Here is a 17,199-nt window from a genome sequence, read left to right as displayed (position 1 = left end):
CTGTGTTTGTTAATACGCATGATTTATTTTTTCAATAGTGAAATAAAACTTAGTTGGCACCTGTTCACAACAGATACTCAAGTACGTATTGTGCGACTCAAGGTTGTACAGAATGCTGCAGGTTGAGTGCTCAATTGTTGTTCTAACAATGTGGACACAATAGTGAAAACGTCTTCACTGAGTGGCTACCGCCCCTTTGAAAGAAACAATAAACATAAATAGAATGCACTGCTTGTTTTTAAGAAGGAGAGGCCAAGGACAATATGATCAAAGGGTTGATTGATGTCAAATACAGCTCTTAAGTTTTTTATTGCTCCTAATTATGGCCACATATTTCATACAATTATTTCTATAAATAATAACCCAGAACAATTACTCAAACATCAATCAAATTCGTTCATAAACGAAACGATGGATTTGTGGTGCGCGCGCATACGCTGAGTGGGAGATGGAATGACGTCAGCGAGCTACATCCATCCCGGAAGCAAAATTGTAGCATTCGTGCTAAAGCTAACTGCTAAATGAAGCCTTGATTTGTTCTCCACCATGGTTAGCAAAATAGCTCGATATTGATAATGAAACCAGTTCGATTGTTCGATTAAATCTCGGCAGATTTAGTTATTTGCAAGTTGCGTTTATTTTGCTCTTTATACGAACGAGAATAGCGTGTTTGTTGGTTGCGTCACCTGGAGGCATGCTGTGCCTCTGATTCTATCCGACATATTCTAGGACTTGAGGGGTCTTCTTATTTACATTATTACCGATCGTACCATCGCTGAACACAGTTTAGCCATGACTACAGATCTACTGTCGGACCTGGAGACCAGATTCTTCGCCGACAATCTGCTAACCAGCGACGACTGGGGTGCGTGTCCATCTGTGTGTCTTTGGATGTAAAGTGTTTGGAACCAAATCACTCGAGGTTCCACTATTCTGTGTGTCTTTGAACACGCCTTTGTTTTTGTTTGTATTGATAATAATCAGATACAGGGACAACAATACGAAATATTGTGATACTGTAGGAACAAGGATATATATTGTTGTATTGCACGAGTACTTGGCTGTGGTGTTGCAGAATTTACTGACCACATGAGTCTTGACGAATTCATAACTGCTTTAATTTGTCTTGAAACCCAAATATTTTTTAAAAACATCATTTCCAAAGGCGCTAGGATTTCATCTTTCCTTTTTGAAGGATGTAGTGACTGCTGCCACCTAGCAGCCGGAAGGTTATTAGCAGCAAAAAGTAACATTTGTGCATATTTACATGTGGAATAATCAAAATCAGACACATTTATTGCCATTATTGTAAACACACCATATTTTTTTTTTTTTACTGGCATCAGTACAGAATAAAAGAGGGAAATAGGATTACACAAAATAAGCAATATTAAAAACAAAACCAAGCACCAAGGCGGCCATTCTGTAGATTATCAAATTATTGTTGAAATGGAAACCACAAAACAAATGTGTTGTTTATGCTTTCTTTTTTTAATCGATAAAGTGCAATTAAATGTTGATACTGTTTTGTGGGAAGAAATATAGGGATGTATTGGTGTATTAATATTTTCTATAACCCCTCAATGTTACTATGCGTGACTGTGAGTCCTTCATTATTAATATAGGTCTGTTTCTGTTTGTCCTTGTATAAATGAGTCATTGTTTGTTGCGTGACAGGCGTTCATTGATTTGTGTATGCTGTCAATTGCTGGAGTATAAGGACATACTTGACATAAGCATTGTATTTTGTGGTCAGATGCCTGTCTGTATCAACAATTTGAGAGCATGGACGAGAGCGAGGACACTGCCTCACACCCAGCATCGGAACATAACTCGCCAGTATGTACTCTCCACTATCCGCCATATCTGAGTGTAAACGTAAAAACGTGTAAATAAACGTTTTAAATATAAATTCATGAACAGTAGCACAGAAAAGTCTTTGAGACAAATGTATTTGGTCTTTGCTGCCCACTAGTTCGACCTGGTTCTCACCCTGGACCCAGATAACCCTACATCACCATGGCAACATCTAGACGATAATCTTCTTGCTGGTAAACGACAACAAGTTTTATTAAGGCTGAAGTTTGTGTGATGTTTAACGCCCTCTGCTTTCTTCTAGTTAAAGAAGAAGTAATAAGTGCAGATGCACCAACTATTGCCCCCCCCCTTTCTATGGATGCCTGTAGGTAAAACGTGTGTGTGTGATCTATAGTGGCACTGATTGTTTTGCTCAGTGTTCCAGGTCAAAGCTGAGCCTGCTTCTCCGGCTTCATCATTGGATTCCGACTGTTCCATGATGTCAGAGCCTCAGGTTGCTGATTCAGCATTATTCAACGACAAAGTTAAAAGCAAATTTAACTAATGCAATATTCCTCACAATTTAGATGAAAAGCGAGGATCCGCCAACACCCCCCTACATGTATGGTGATGTACTGGCCCCCCCATTGGGTTCAATGGAGGTCATAGTGGCGACTTCCCAGCCCATGCAGGCAGCTGGACTTGTGACAAGCAACTACAGCCACGTCTCCATCATGAGCAGCAAGCCTCCACCCATTCAGCCCAGGCCGGCCTGTGTTGTCCCGCAGACCCCCCAGCCCACAAAAACCCTCATCCTGCAGAGTGTCACTGCTCTGGACCAGTGCCGACCCGGTACATGCATATTCCTTTACGTTATCTGTGGCAGTTTAAGTCTAAAAACAGCTGAGAATTCAAATAATACAACTTTGTTACAAAAGCTACTGATAAAGTGAGTTCCCTGTGTCATCCTTAAGCAGGGATATGTAACATACCCACTAACATAACCCATTTAACAAAGATCTAACAAAGTGTACTGTATAACTGGGGTCCCCAATCCCTCTCAAGTGTCTCATCTTCTCTTTCTGAAAAACAACATAAATGATGTAGAAGATTTGTGGACAAAATCAAAGTAACTCTCACTGTGTGTTTGTGCCTGTGACTTTCAGTAGTCCTATCTCCCCCACTGTGTCTCACGCCAACACCGCCTCTCGTCAAGCTGGAGCCTGTCACTCACAACATCCCTACAGCCGCTCCTTCGAGCAAGTCCATCGTTCCCGCGACCGCCGCGGCCGCCTGTCCGCCGTCGGGCAATGGCTTCGACGTAAGCGCCTCGCTTTCTTTTCTCTCTACAACTTTTTATTCATGACTTTTTTCCTTCTGTCGTCCTCAGGTGAAGGTTCTTAAGAGGCAGCAACGGATGATCAAGAACCGAGAGTCGGCGTGTCAGTCCAGGAAAAAGAAGAAGGAATATCTCCAAAACCTGGAGACCCAGCTGAAAGAGGCACATCAGGAGATTCAGCGCCTTCGCCAGGAGAACCAGGCTTTAAGGGAAAGCCTGACTGGAAAGGAGGTAAGGTGTCAGACATATGATGAAATGTATAAAAGGCTGTAACATGTGTCCTTTCATGCATGTTTCAGGGTGGCGAGTCCAACAGAAAAACTCTTTGTGTACTGGTTCTGTTGCTTGTTATGACGTTCAGCTTTGGACCCGTTAGGTATAAATGACACGTCTACCCCTTTCACATGCTTGTCAAATGCATCCATCTCACTTTTTAATACTGCGGATTTCAATCTGAAGCATCACAGACAAGAAGTTGCCAACTGGCCTCCGGGAGGGCTCTGTGTCGTTCACGGGGCGCCACCTGCTGGAGCTCGAAAGGCTGCCAGAACAAGAAGAGCAGCCGCAGCAGCAGAGAGTGGCAGAGATGACGGCAAACACTGTGGAAGAAAAGATTGAATCAGAAGAAGATGGAGAGACGGATGGATACGTCACAGAACCATATCAATTCAGGTTGGTGTCAAAGGTTTACAATTCTCCTAATCTGAGAGGCTGGTTTCACCGTTTCTGACGTTGCAGGAATCTTAGCGACGTCTTTGGCGACATGAAGGAGTTGGTGCTGCAGGATATCGACCGTTACTTCTCCTCGCCCGACTGCAGGCAGTTCAATCGATCCGAGTCCTTGAGGTAGGAAGCCTGAAGAAAGTGATAAACTGCTTGAGACGAATCCTTCAAAAGTGATGTATTTGATGCAGGCTGGCAGACGAGTTAAGAGGGTGGGTTCAACGGCACCAGATTGGCCGGAAGAAGTCGGGGGGTAAATTAAAGTCCCTGAAGAAAGCCAAGGCGGCCCAGGTAAAGTATTTTTTTTTCCTGCTTCTGTCATCACCTGAACTACTTTCATTAACCACGATACATGTTGAATCTGACAGAAAATCCCTCCGAGAAAGAGCAACTTCTCCAGATACCTTCCCTCTCATGCCCACCGTTCAATCGAAAGGTAATACAAACATGACTCCTTCATCTCTGAATGGTCACTTAAATTGACGCCAGAATAAATCATCAGGAACGCCAAAGCTGCTTGACTCTTGTTTACAAACAGGTCATTTATTGGGAAAGCAATGTGACTCCACAAGACCACAGAATTTAGTTTCTGCATCCACCTTACTTATGGTGCCAACAACAGTGAATTCCCATGATGCCTTTCAACACACTGCTCTTTTTTGGTGACAGGTTATCGATCGCTAAAATACTGTATTTGAATTATAATTCTATGTTTCTAAGTCAAAAATGATCGACATGTGTAATTGGTTTGTCTGGGCAGCAGAGCATTGTGAGAGATGTTCAGGTCACCTAACGTTTAGTATGTTTTGCGAGGAAAGATAAGATGCATTATAGCATTTGTTGGTGGAAAAAAATCAGGTTGGACACTACTTTTGAGTCTACCAACCATACCCTTGTTCTTCACATAAGAATTTCATGGCGATCCAGTTCAATAAACTGCTGTGTCCTTCTCACAGTCATCTTCAAGTGGTGTCTTCTCCTGAGGTAACGTACAGCGAGTTCCTGGATGCCATTGACCGCCGCGAGGACACCTTCTATGTCGTCTCATTTAGACGGGTACACTGAATTCAGATCCTGTAAAAACCCACACAGCCCTATCTAACCCACTTTTGTTTTACAGGACCACCTGCTGTTACCTGCCATCAGTCATAACAAAACAAGTCGACCCAAGATGTCTCTGGTCATGCCTGCCATGGCTGTGAACGGTGAGTTTGACAATCTTAAGAGTAACAACTCAAACTGAGACCAATTTGTTGGAGTATTTTTAATAATAAGTGGCCTAGACTTGTGTCTGACGACCTCATACTTTGACACGCTTTTTTTTCCCCTCTCCTCTACAGAAAGTCTCTATGAGTCCACCAAGGGCTTCGAGATGATGATGCAGGTCGATTGTGAGGTGATGGACACTCGCATCGTCCCCATCAAGTCATCAGCTGTCCCACCATCACTCCGTGACGCTCCGCCAGCCCAGCCCTCTTCTCAACATCACCACAGCAACCACAGCGCCCTTCGAGGTCGACACCCGTCCCCTTCATCCCGACGCATGGCCGAATACCTCATCAGCCAATCGGAAGGCGCGTAGTTACGTGAGGACAGTGGAGGATGAAAGATTTAATATATGAAAGTTTCATAGTTGCACTTAGAAATCCAGCTGTCGTCCAGCAGGTTTCACCGCATTATTCTTATTTAATAGTTGTAAATATTTGTCATTTGATTTTTTTTTTGTTGTTGTATTATTTTCATTATTTTTTTTACTTTAAAATGTTGGATTTGAAAGGATAAAAAGAAGCTGAGATCAAGCTTCTAGCATGCCAACATCTATGTTGCTGAAGGAACCGTGCACATATTGCCTGATGATTTTAAGAAGTTTTTGTCTTCTGGACTTTTTTCTACAAGGGAACTAAAATAGATTTGTCAACATTTAAAAAAAAAGAGACAGAAAAGAAACAAACAGCATATTATTGCCTTTTTTTAATCCTTCGAGAGGCTCCATCCTGCTTATTTGAGGGGCAAAAATAACCCATAGATCTCTGTTCTTGTACAATATATGTCAATATAAATAAACAACCACTGCGTCTCAGAATCTTTTGAGAGTTTCTTGTTGGAAATATGTTTTGAACATATGAGATGTCGGTGCAGAATGTGGAGCAACTTGGTGAGTTACTGTGAGATTTTCTTAGTGGTCATACATTGACACTAGTGACGGTGTGATGTGATCCTCTTTCATCATGTAGAGCAAATAGTTCACCATCTTAACGCACTATATTAGAGTTGTAAAAGGTTTGTCTGATCGGAAGGGTTTTGTTTGTCCACCTCCTTTGCGTGAACCTTATGATGAGCTTCCAAGGAGCGCTTCTCCTGGTACCTCTTGCCACAGATGCGGCAGCTGTGTGGTTTTTCACCCGTGTGCGTCATGGTGTGTCTTTGTAGATCCACCTTTTGCACAAAGCGCTTCCCACACAGTGTGCAGCCGAATGCCGTCTCCTTTTTGTGAAAGCGTTCATGCGTTTCCAGCGAGATCTTTTGGCGAAATCTTTTCCCACAGAGGCTGCAGATAAACGGCTTTTCACCGGTGTGTATGCGCATGTGAGAGTCCAGGTTTCCCACCTGCCGAAAGTTTTTACCACAGATGCGACAGTTGAAAGGTTTCTCGCCCGTGTGGATGCGTCTGTGCACATTCAGATGCTGACTCATAGTGAAGTTCTTCCCACAAACGTCGCAGGCATAGTTCCGTGGCCGTCCGCTTGTGTGACATGTGGCGTGCCGCTTAAGAACTGCATTTTCTGAGAATGTTTTTCCACAGAATTCACAGATGTATGGTCGCACGCCAGTGTGGAGCCGAACGTGACGTTCCAGGGAGCTTTTTCTGGGGAAGTTTTTGCCGCAGTCAGAGCAAGCAAACAGTTTTTCTGCATCTCTATGTTTCTGTATGTGGTCCTTAAGACTTTCAGCGGCGTCCATCGTTTTACTGCACACACCACAGCGTGCTTCTGCATCTTTGCCATGCGTCTCAGCATGTGTCAGGAAAGTCTCTTTGTCAGTGAAGTTGATGCAACAAATGCTGCAGCTGTGAGCGCCAGTTTGTTTGGACTTGACGCAGTTTCTCTGCGCTTTCTCTCCGGTGTGCCTCTGTCTGTGTATTTCACATGCACAGATGGAGGAAAACTTCTTCCCACAAATGTCACAAGTGCAGCCATGTTCTCTGTGATCCTGGAGATGAAGCTTCAGGTCAGAACTGGACTCCAGAAGATTACCGCACAAGCCGCACTTGAGCTCCGCTCCCTCCAGATGTTTCTCCACATGTTTCATGAGAAAACCTCTCCTGTTGAAAGACTTGTCGCAAACCCTGCAGCTTTTGGAAGTCGTGGCAGCATCTTCCTCGAGGTCTTGGACTTTGTTTGACACTTCTTGTCGACTGGATGATGAACCTGGTAACTTATGAGGATTTGATAGAGGTTGCTCTGCTGGGAAAACCAAAGAAGTTTCATATAATTGAAGTAAAAAAACAACTTAATAATTGATTATGAAAATATATCACAGCCTTCAGAATATTAAAAGGTTGAATTGTTATTTTAATAAAATATTCTCAAAAATCTTGTTGATTCGATCAGTTTAACATTGTACTTCAATTTTTTCAACAATACAATTTCTTAATTGAATCATTTTTTAATTAGTAGCCTTTTTAATTGAATATAGAATGCTGGAAGAAAAGAGCCACGAGACTACACCAAAAGAATACCTACTTTAAAAGAGACTTTATTAGAGACTACTTTATCAACCTTTTAGCCAGTCATGCAAAACGATACTCTGTTAATTTGGTATTGCCTAAAACAATCAATAAAGTTTTACCTTATTGTCTGTTGGTACCTTTTTACCTTTTGTATTGAATTTAAAAATATTAACTTTATTTATTGTTTTGTTTTTAAAATATTGGAATTAGAATATCAAACTATGTGTAAAATGGATTCATTCGAAGAAATTCTACCTTAAATAAATAAATGATTTAAAATAAATGCTTTTTAAACAACATTTAAATAAAAATAAAAAAATGTAACAGTTGAAATGTTGAATTCAACCACTATATATTCTGATGGCACTGATATACTTCCATGATTTATTATCTTTGCAATTTCCTTTCGAACTACTATTTTTATTGTTCATTTTTTACCTTTATTGGAAACCTGGGGTAACACACCGACCACTTCCGGCTTCTTTTCCCCCACCGAGGTCGTCTCGTAAACGGCAAAGATTCTCTCAAAGGCGGCGGTGAGGCGCTCAGTCACGCCCCGCCTGAGCTGCTCCGCGTCAGGCCGCTGAGGCTCCGTCAGCAGGCGGAAGATGTCCACGGCCGCCGACGCCAACTGCAGCTCGATGACTCGCCTCAGGGTTCGAGTCCCGGAGTTTCTTCTTGACATTCTGGAGGCAACAAAGACCGGATGTAAACAAAACACTAACGTCATGACGCGAATACGTCTTATTTTTTTCCTTTTTTTTTTTAAAATGAGATGTAACTTTATTTAAAAAACACGTGGAAATTGTAACTCTCATAATAAAACGTGTACTATTTATTTAAATTATTAGCGATATTATTTTCGTTTTATTGTTATTATATGTTTGATAAAAGGTGATCATTAATAATAATTCTAAACGGAAGATGGATTAGAAATTTGGTTTCTAGATGTGTCCACACGGCGGCGCTGCAGCCCCAAATGCTCGCCTTTTGATTGGTCGCGGCGCCTCTGTTGTGGACTGGGACTGTCCGTGTGTTCGCGACACAAGCGAGAACTTCTTTGATACAAAGTCAAAGAACTGCAGGGACCACGCGGGATTAACCTGGAACCCGCTCCATAAGTGGCACAAGAAGTCCCAAGAACCTAAGCCCAGCACACCCAGAACCTTCCACCACCGTAGCTAGGAAGCGGTTCTCCAGGTCGTCGTAGCTCCGCGGTGGCCCGGCGGGCCGAGGCGGGAGCAGATGGAGACTTCAGCGGCCAAGTCCAAGCCACTATGTCGGCTTCTCGCTTCTACTCAGCTGGACGCCAAAGACGAGCTCGAGGAGGTAGAATAGACCGTGACACACGCGGGGGTACCCCGAGATCATGATGCCCCCGACACTAGTCCGTGCTAGTTAGCCTAGCATGCTATTGCTGTTGTAAACATGGTTTAGTGAGAGTCGTAGCGCATGCGTATCTTTCTAAAAAAGAAATTGAAAAAAAATTATATCTTAAATGTCATTAAAAAATATGGTGGTCATTTTTTTTAATGAAGTTTTAATCTGTTTGCTTGTTTTTACATTTCAACACAGAGGCTGGAGAGATGTGTCAGTGTTGTGCAAGCACTGACAGGTGGGATGTCAGAGAGAGAAGCCAATGATGCTCTCACAGCCAACGTAAGGAGAACATACTGTCACAATGAAGACCTTGTCCTCACTTTTTGTTTTTACACAGGCGTGTAAAGGTCCACAGCAGCACGAGGAAGTATGCCTTGGTCTCTTCATGCTGGTCCTCACGGACGCTGCTCAGGCACAGAGGGTGAGCGTGTGGCAAGACCATCATGCCCGTGCAGGCCCTTAGAACCCTGTGCCAATGTGTGTGTGTTTGTTTCAGTGCTACCGGGACCTGACTTTGGTGAACAGGGATGGAATGAATGTAGTCCTTGTAAAGATAAACCAGATTCTGATGGAGAAGTTCTTGAAACTGCAGGACGTTGTGAGGACTCAGGTAATATGGACGCCACCATCTCAACGGATTGGTGAATCCTGTGCTCATCTCTGTGGTGTCCTTCCTGTGAACAGATGATGTGGTTGGTCAAAGAGCTGGTCAAGGGAGGAGTCATCGGAGCCGACAGTGTTGTCATGACGACGCTGAAGCAGATTGCCGGTGACTGTCAACTATCCAGACTCCTCTTAGCTATGATTTTTTTTTTATCTGTCCATCCTGACCTCTCTAAATAAATCCTTGCAGGAGGTGACATTTCGCAAAAAAACCTGTGGCTTGCAGAAAGTGTTCTGGACATTCTCCTGGACCAAAAGTATGTGAATATATATCTACACTTTTTATAGTTAAAAAATTGTCCCTTTTTCTCCCCTAAAAAGGGTGTAATAAGTTAAACATACTGAAGTGTTTAACTTTTATCACATCAAATATAAAAAAACAAACAAAAAAAACTGTCCTCCAATGAGAACACTGGGTTAGACATTACAACCGTGTAAAATCATGGTTTGTGTGATTTTAATATGTAGTAATCACTTATTTAAGAGTAATGATTTTCAAGTTTACATCAACTTTTACATAGTTTGGTTTCCATTTTGACTAACGTGGACCATAAATAACTACAAATGAGGTCATAAATGGCGTAGATTCACTAGAAAGGTTTTACTTATGGTCATGAAATGTGTCGCATGAATATGAATAAACTTATTTCAGGTTTTCTTATTAACAAAAATGTGTGTGTATATTAGGGAGTGGGTATCGAAGAGCAGCATGCTGGTCTCTATGTCTGTCTACACATACCTGCGTCTAATAGTGGATCACGGGACCCCAGCTCTGCTGACGCTACGACAGAAAGAAGTGGACTTCTGCATTTCCATGTTGCGGGACAAGGTAGTTAACTCAAGATGGGCTCTTACAAAAACCAGCGCTGCTTCGATGTGTCCTCTTTTGCCCCCTCTCCAGTTCATGGACTGTGCTGTGATTGGCCGAGACCTGGTTAGACTGTTACAGAACGTGGCAAGGATTCCGGAGATTGATCTTCTGTGGAAGGATCTGCTGCACCACCCACAGGCGTTGAGTCCTCAGTTCACAGGTGAGAGCAGCGATATTTTTAAGAGATAGAATATTTTTTTTCTGCTCATTTTAGTGTCTAATAGTTGCAGCAATATTTCAGAATGATTGATGACTTAACACTGATGGACTATTTGTCTTGGTTAGGAATCCTGCAGCTGCTGACCACTCGGACATCCAGAAAGTTCTTGGCCTGTCGACTGACCCCCGACATGGAGACTAAACTGCTGTTCATGACATCACGGGTGAGCCAAAGGTCCCAGTGTCCACAACTTTCTACTAACTTTTGACTCCTTCGTCCAGGTCCGCTTTGGACAGCAAAAGCGATACCAGGACTGGTTCCAGCGTCAGTACCTGTCCACAGCCGAGAGTCAGACTTTACGCTGTGATTTGATTCGCTACATTTGCGGGGTGGTCCATCCATCCAATGAGGTCTTGAGCTCTGACATCCTCCCACGCTGGGCCATTATTGGCTGGTTGCTGACGACCTGCACAGTAAATAGTTTCCTTTCTTCTTCCCTGTCTTCCTGCTCGCCACTTTATGACAACCTTCCATGTTTCTCCAGTCAAACGTTGCTGCCTCCAACGCCAAACTAGCACTCTTCTATGATTGGCTGTTCTTCAACCCAGAGAAGGACAGCATCATGAACATAGGTAAGAATATGCCGACTGGCCCAAAAACAATGCAATGCTAACTTGATCGTACTGAGCCTTTTTTTTTTGTTTCAAACCAGAACCAGCAATTTTAGTAATGCATCACTCCATGAAGCCACATCCAGCAATCACAGCTACATTACTGGACTTCATGTGCCGGGTCAGTTTTCTCTTACCTTCTCTATATTCCCTTTTAACCCCTTTAGTCTCCCTGTGTCATTATTTTCTACTGTTTTCTTCAAACTTTCTCCATTTCTTAATTCATGTTTCTTTGTACGTCTTTATCTCAGAATCAGAAATGTATTTAAAAAATGACAAAATGTTTTTTTGTGTGGTGCGGATTATTTATAAAAATGAATTCATTAAAGAAATGCAATAAAATAAACTAATAACTATAAAATAAGTAACTTGTAAATAAAGTTAGTTAAAAAAAAACCAATGGAACAAGAGATTCAATAAAATAATCCATGGAAATAAAATAATGTGATCCAAACAGCAATTTTGGTTCCTTTCTATCCGCCTTTTTTATTTTTTATCATCATCTCATTTGTTTTTCCTGCCTCATCTTTGTGTTCTGCAAATCTATTTCACTCAGTCTTTTGTCATGACTCCTTGTTGCCTTCGCTATTGACGTAGTCGCCTTCAATTTCTTCCTCCACAGATCATTCCTCACTTCTTCCCGCCGCTTGAGTCTCAGGTCCGTCACGGTGTCTTCAACTCGTTGACCTTCATCATGGAGAAGAGAGTTCTGGCGTAAGACTAACACTGACATATTGTCTTGACTTGTGATGAATACCTCGCCATTTTATTATCTTCGAAAAGTGCAAAATCTTAAATGCTCAATGAAAACCAAGAAAAATGGTCTGGATTACATGAATGTGTTTTTTCAGTCGTTTCAATATTGAGAAACTTGAAAAGTATGGATATAGGCTCTCACTTTACCATTCTCAATTTCACTTCAAATAATAAAATTAATAATGCTGAGCAAGCGTAACACAAATGTAGTCAAAGAAAAATGTAACTATTCATTTGGATATGGCGACTTGGCTGACAATGATGAATGTGAAATTTAAATGTGAATCATGATGGTTTATATTGAGTAGTGAATGATGTTTTTCTCCTCCTGCAGTCACTTGGCTCCGCTTTTTGACAACGCCAAACTTGACCGTGAGCTGCGCTCCATGCTACGAGATCGCTTTCCTGAGTTTTGTGGCAGTTCGCCGTCCCCACTCACAGAAGGTGCCGTCAAGATGGAGGAGTCCGCCACAATGGAGATGGACCCGCAGGCCTTGGACAAGGAGGAGGGCTGCTACGACAGCACCGAGGCTGCGTTCAGTGACGATGAGGAGGAGGTCCACAGCAAAGGTACATAAGTTGGCAGCAGTTTTTAAAACATTTTTTCAACGCCACCATTTGATTAATCTTGTAAACCAATCGCCATGCAGGAAAGAAGAGAGAGTTCCGGTTCCATCCGATCAGAGAGATGTCCCCAGTGGAGCCCACCGACATCACGCCTTGGCTCGACCAGCTGGATGAGAGTACAAAGTCGAAAGTAGATCAGCTACAGAAGTCCAGGTGAGATATTTGCTTTGTGATTGGTCCAACCAGCAGTCACATGGTCCCCCAATAAACCTATGGTCATTCAACAGTGACACAGAGACGCAGTGTGAGTTGATGCAGGACCTGGTGGACCACGTCCTTGAGGTGAGAATTGTGTCCTCTCCTTGTGTTTCCTGATTAATCAATTCTCGATCATTTAGTCTGCATTAAAGACACATCTTTAAAGAACTTCCTTAAAAGTTCCGACACAATAATGTTACCTCCTCGTGCCCACCACTTCCTCCCTCAACCATCCTCGTTTTCTCTGCTCCTCGGTAGGATGACTTCGACTCGGAGCAGATGTCGTCGCTGGCTTCGTGTCTTGCTGAAATCTTCAAAGACCATTTCCGCGGAGACGTCCTTCCAGACGACATCACTGAAGAGTAACACACCCTGTCCACAGCTGTCAAACTCCCTGCCATATTCTGTTTCATCACTCATTTCTTCTGGTCCCTCACAGGTCCCTGGAGGAGTCTGTGTGCAAGCCGGTGTGTCTGATCTTCAGGAATCTGGTGACGATGCAGGAGGACAACAGCGGCTTCTCGGTTCTGCTGGATCTGCTGGCGGAAATGTACCAGAAGCAGCCCAAGATCGGATACCACCTTCTGTATTACCTGAAGGCCAGGTGAGTGTGTGGTCATGTGACTCCAGCCAAAATATGCTACATTTCTAGATGGGTCTTTTTCTAAAGATAAAAAAAAAATACAACACAGGCCAAAGCTTTGGACACATCTTCTCATTTAATGCATGATTATTTACATAATAGATTCTCATTGAAGGCGTCAAAACTATGAATGAACACGTGTGGAATTATCTAATTAAAGAAGTGTGAAATAACTGAAAACCTTTCTTTTATTCTAGTTTCTTCAAAGTAGTCAGTTAGTGACTGCTATGAAGACTTTTGGCATTTCATACATTTTCTTTACTTCACATGTTTGTCTTTTTTAACTTAATGTATAAATTAAATAAAAAGCTCATCTTAGCTGAGTAGAGGGATTAGTGACAAATGGAAAAGGGGGGGGCTGAACAAGCAAATGGAATACATCAGGAGATGCATTTTAAGATGAAAGTTACAGGACAAAGAAGGAGGAGAATGTGAGGGACACAGGTGCTACGCCTCCTAGTGGAAACACTTGAAAACGTTTGCTGTTTTTATGTTTCTCACTTTTTAAAATTACATTTCCAATTCTGCCTCATGTGTGTACAGTATATTAATAAATGTATGACATGGTGCTTGCATATCTGTGTTTAGCAAAGCAGCCAATGGGAAGATGATGCTTTACGAGTCATTTGCTCAAGCAACTGCTCTTGGGGACTTGCACACATGCTTGATGATGGACATGAAGGCGTGTCAGGAGGACGACGTCCGGCTCTTGTGCTACCTCACGCCCTCCATCTACTCTGAGGTACAATCATGCTTAGATTTGTCAAGGTCGCCGCCAAGTCATGGTTTCAGTTGGGCTGCACTTGCCGAAAACAAAAACAAACTCTTCTCTGCGGCCGAGTTTGTCGCAAACTTATGGTTTGCTGTGATCAGTTTCCAGATGAAACTCTTCGTAGCGGTGAACTTCTCAACATGATTGTGGCGGTCATTGACTCGATCCAGGTAACCACGCCACCACTTAAAGAATGCTGGGCGTAGCCTAACATGTGTTTATTGACAGGTGTGTGCACGTGTAGTTGCAGGAGTTGATGTGTCATGTGATGATGGGAGACCTCGTGATGTTCCGCAAGGATTCCGTCCTCAACATCCTGAGTGAGACGCCGCCTCCAGTTCTTCACGTCCACCAAAACCACCCAAAATGTCTCACGTCTTCACTCTTTCTCTTGTCCTTGTTCTCCCGTCATGTGTGTTTCTTCTTCCCTTTGTGTTCATCCCCACTCTGCTTCCCATCCCTGACTGTATCCCTTTAGTCCAGTCTCTGGACTGGGAGACATTTGAACAGTTCAGCACCTGGCAGCTCTTCTTGTCTCACAGCCTTCCCCTGGAGACTGTCATTGCTATTCTACAGCACCTCAAATACAAAGGTTGGTCTCCTCAGCCCTTCAGTAAATTACAAATACAACTGCTACTGTAATGGTCAAAAAAAATTAGGCCTGCTTTCCAAAAAAATTGAAATCATTTAAAATCATGTATCAAGTAATTCATATTTTTTAACTTCATGATGGCATCTCAGTAATTCTCCAGCAAATGTATGTGTTGTGTGTCCCTAGAGAAGGTATTTGAAGCTATGTGTAGTCATTGTTGTGTTGTCACTCTCCCCAGTCCTGATAATGTTATTTCCTTCACAGAACATCCAGAAGCTATGTCATGTCTGCTGCTACAGCTTCGCAGAGAGAAGTACTACATTTATTTTCTTGTATAATTTTTTATTGAATCACAATAAAACGTTAGAAATAATTCAGCACAAAGAAAGGAATGCTGCTGTGCTAATATACATCTATATATAATTTAAAACCAAAACAAAAAAGTCAATATGTGGCGATATCAATAAAATTAGGGGTACAGACAAATGTGTAAAATGTAATATTGTTGCTTTAGTAGTGTATGTAATATATATTTTGTTTACCCCTACTTTTAGTTTTATTAGGGTATTGCCTGTTTCAGATTAAATACATGTATATGTCTCATTTATTTAAAAAAAAAAAATGATAGCAAGTTCTCCTTCTTGTTAGCATTTTATCATAAACGTCAAAGGAAGATTTGAACAGTGTGTATTTGCGCCCTCTTCAGGCCAACCGAGGAGATGGTGAAGATGGTGCTGAGTCGACCCTGTCACAGAGACGACCAGTTTGCCACTAGCGTGCTGCGACACTGGACCATAAAACACGAGGACACGCTGGCTGAGCATGTGAAGAACCAGTTGATAAAGAACAACAACCAGCCACGCAAGAGGCAGAGGTGGGGGGGGGGGAGAGGGATGAAGACTTCTAGTGGAGGGGGGGGAACGGACAATGTATCAAGATGGCCAAAAGTAGAAAATGTGTTTTAATGTAAACCTTTTCTTTTTAATAGACTCGAATTGTTATGCTTTTATATTTCTAGATGGTTTTTGTACCGACTTTCTAGGTAGGAATGTTTGCCCTATTTTGTTGACTGTGTTGTTTTGTGTGTAGTCTGCGTAGCTCGAGCAGTAAACTGGCCCAGCTGACCCTCGAACAGATCCTGGAGCATCTAGACGACCTGAGACTGAGCCTGAGCACCAGCAAAAACAACTGTACGCATGCACGCATGCACACAAGACCACAGAGTAGCTTCTATACAAAACATCAGTATTTACAAGAGTTCAGAAATATTTGTTAAAACTCTTTATTTTGTCTCCAGTCTTCAGTCAAACTCCGATCCTTCAGGCTCTACAACATGTCCAGGCCAGCTGTGATGAAGCCCACAAGATGAGGTACGTGTCCACAAATTCTGCGTTTCATGTCTTTGTTTTTTTTAAATGTTATTTTATGTACTAGTTGTATTCTTTGTTGACTCCCCGTTAATGATGAGCATTCTAATATTTGTACCCATTCAGGTTCAGCGATCTCTTCTCGCTCGCAGAGGAGTACGAAGACTCTCAATCCAAGCCCATCAAGTCGCGACGGAAAGCCACCGCAGCCGCCACTTCGCCCCGCCCTCGCAAAGGTGTGGCTCCACCTACCACGACAGAGGAGGAGACCGCCTCCAGCAGTGCCTCGGTAAGTCCTGACTCCACGTTGTTGATCTACACATGCTTATGTGTGTTTTTGTTTCTCTATAAATTAGGATGAGGAGGACTCGAAGCCAAAGGCTCCCAAGAGGAAGAGGAAAGGTTCATCAGCTGTCGGGTCTGACAGCGACTGACCCGTCACTCCAGCGACTGCTGGACATCAGACTGCCAGAAGAGCAAGCTCTACGCCCTAAAATCAAATTTAAGAGGGGGTGCTCCTGGTGTTTTTTTTAAAAATCCACTGAAGATCTGTGACATCGTGTTTTTCTGTCTCTGAAAAATAGACTTTTAATGTTTTTGAATAATGACATGACTTCATTGATAAAACAATTAAAAACTACTGACACAAAAATCTGTGAATGAATAAAGTTCTACATTTTTTGGTGCTTAGTGCTTGGAGGGTCACCTACAAGTACATGTATGTTTTTTAAAAACCTCAAACTAACTTCACTTTCAGACACTCAGGAAAAAAAATTAATTTTTTGTTTTGTTTTTTACTAGCTTTTTTAATTATAAATAAATAGTTGGTACTTTTAACCCTCCCCCAAAAAATATACTTCACATTAAATTATATGTCAAGTGTGCTTCTATATTTTCATAAATGTGTACC

The 17,199-nt window shown here is 42.4% G+C and overlaps 3 protein-coding genes across 5 annotated transcripts; 2 read left to right on the top strand and 1 right to left on the bottom strand.

Annotated features, from left to right (window-relative positions):
- Positions 1–485: 485 nt before the first annotated feature.
- Positions 486–5,942, top strand: atf6b (activating transcription factor 6 beta). Of its 2 annotated transcripts, none has more exons than XM_087787240.1 (16): positions 486–865; positions 1,757–1,839; positions 1,976–2,051; positions 2,120–2,182; positions 2,235–2,311; positions 2,385–2,649; positions 2,967–3,118; positions 3,188–3,367; positions 3,436–3,512; positions 3,596–3,808; positions 3,875–3,982; positions 4,051–4,150; positions 4,228–4,295; positions 4,816–4,915; positions 4,980–5,064; positions 5,200–5,942. In XM_087787240.1, the coding sequence occupies exons 1-16, from the start codon at positions 793–795 to the stop codon at positions 5,439–5,441; spliced, it is 1,962 nt and encodes a 653-aa protein (XP_087643366.1). In that variant the 5' UTR covers positions 486–792; the 3' UTR covers positions 5,442–5,942. The 2 variants fall into 2 exon arrangements, with proteins under 2 accessions (XP_087643366.1, XP_087643365.1); XM_087787239.1 differs by having other exon boundaries at positions 2,964–3,118.
- Positions 5,816–8,292, bottom strand: LOC148083984 (uncharacterized). Of its 2 annotated transcripts, none has more exons than XM_087787241.1 (2): positions 8,028–8,292; positions 5,816–7,323 (listed from the first exon to the last, which is right to left on the bottom strand). In XM_087787241.1, exons 1-2 carry the CDS (start codon positions 8,272–8,274, stop codon positions 6,125–6,127), a joined length of 1,446 nt encoding a protein of 481 aa, XP_087643367.1. In that variant the 5' UTR covers positions 8,275–8,292; the 3' UTR covers positions 5,816–6,124. The 2 variants fall into 2 exon arrangements, with proteins under 2 accessions (XP_087643367.1, XP_087643368.1); XM_087787242.1 differs by having other exon boundaries at positions 5,816–7,320.
- Positions 8,293–8,608: 316 nt separating this feature from the next.
- ints3 (integrator complex subunit 3) lies at positions 8,609–16,941 on the top strand. The gene is made up of 28 exons (XM_087787237.1): positions 8,609–8,918; positions 9,165–9,248; positions 9,307–9,390; positions 9,466–9,579; positions 9,654–9,738; positions 9,823–9,889; positions 10,320–10,461; positions 10,534–10,663; positions 10,789–10,886; positions 10,945–11,136; positions 11,208–11,295; positions 11,376–11,455; positions 11,957–12,048; positions 12,425–12,660; positions 12,741–12,870; positions 12,945–12,999; positions 13,174–13,277; positions 13,355–13,519; positions 14,147–14,300; positions 14,432–14,500; positions 14,575–14,650; positions 14,809–14,922; positions 15,187–15,235; positions 15,629–15,796; positions 16,012–16,112; positions 16,220–16,292; positions 16,416–16,578; positions 16,646–16,941. The coding sequence occupies exons 1-28, from the start codon at positions 8,835–8,837 to the stop codon at positions 16,721–16,723; spliced, it is 3,075 nt and encodes a 1,024-aa protein (XP_087643363.1). The 5' UTR covers positions 8,609–8,834; the 3' UTR covers positions 16,724–16,941.
- The last annotated feature ends 258 nt before the right edge of the window (positions 16,942–17,199 follow it).

This window comes from Callionymus lyra, chromosome 3 (genome assembly GCF_982586985.1).
Source record: "Callionymus lyra chromosome 3, fCalLyr1.hap1.1, whole genome shotgun sequence".
NCBI classification, from domain to species: Eukaryota; Metazoa; Chordata; class Actinopteri; order Syngnathiformes; family Callionymidae; genus Callionymus; species Callionymus lyra.
This window is presented reverse-complemented; position numbering and strand designations above follow the sequence as displayed.

Bases quoted from the DNA above. Each gene is read 5' to 3' on its own strand.
- atf6b (XM_087787239.1), top strand. From the start codon at position 793: ATGACTACAGATCTACTGTCGGACCTGGAGACCAGATTCTTCGCCGAC. The intron at 2,650-2,963 runs GTACATGCATAT...TGTGACTTTCAG, and splicing joins TCTGGACCAGTGCCGACCCG to TAGTCCTATCTCCCCCACTG. The intron at 3,983-4,050 runs GTAGGAAGCCTG...TATTTGATGCAG, and splicing joins AATCGATCCGAGTCCTTGAG to GCTGGCAGACGAGTTAAGAG.
- LOC148083984 (XM_087787241.1), bottom strand. From the start codon at position 8,274: ATGTCAAGAAGAAACTCCGGGACTCGAACCCTGAGGCGAGTCATCGAG. The intron at 7,324-8,027 runs GTAAAAAATGAA...TGGTTTTCCCAG, and splicing joins ACCCCAGGTTTCCAATAAAG to CAGAGCAACCTCTATCAAAT.
- ints3 (XM_087787237.1), top strand. From the start codon at position 8,835: ATGGAGACTTCAGCGGCCAAGTCCAAGCCACTATGTCGGCTTCTCGCT. The intron at 10,462-10,533 runs GTAGTTAACTCA...CCCCCTCTCCAG, and splicing joins TTTCCATGTTGCGGGACAAG to TTCATGGACTGTGCTGTGAT. The intron at 15,236-15,628 runs GTACTACATTTA...CGCCCTCTTCAG, and splicing joins CTACAGCTTCGCAGAGAGAA to GCCAACCGAGGAGATGGTGA.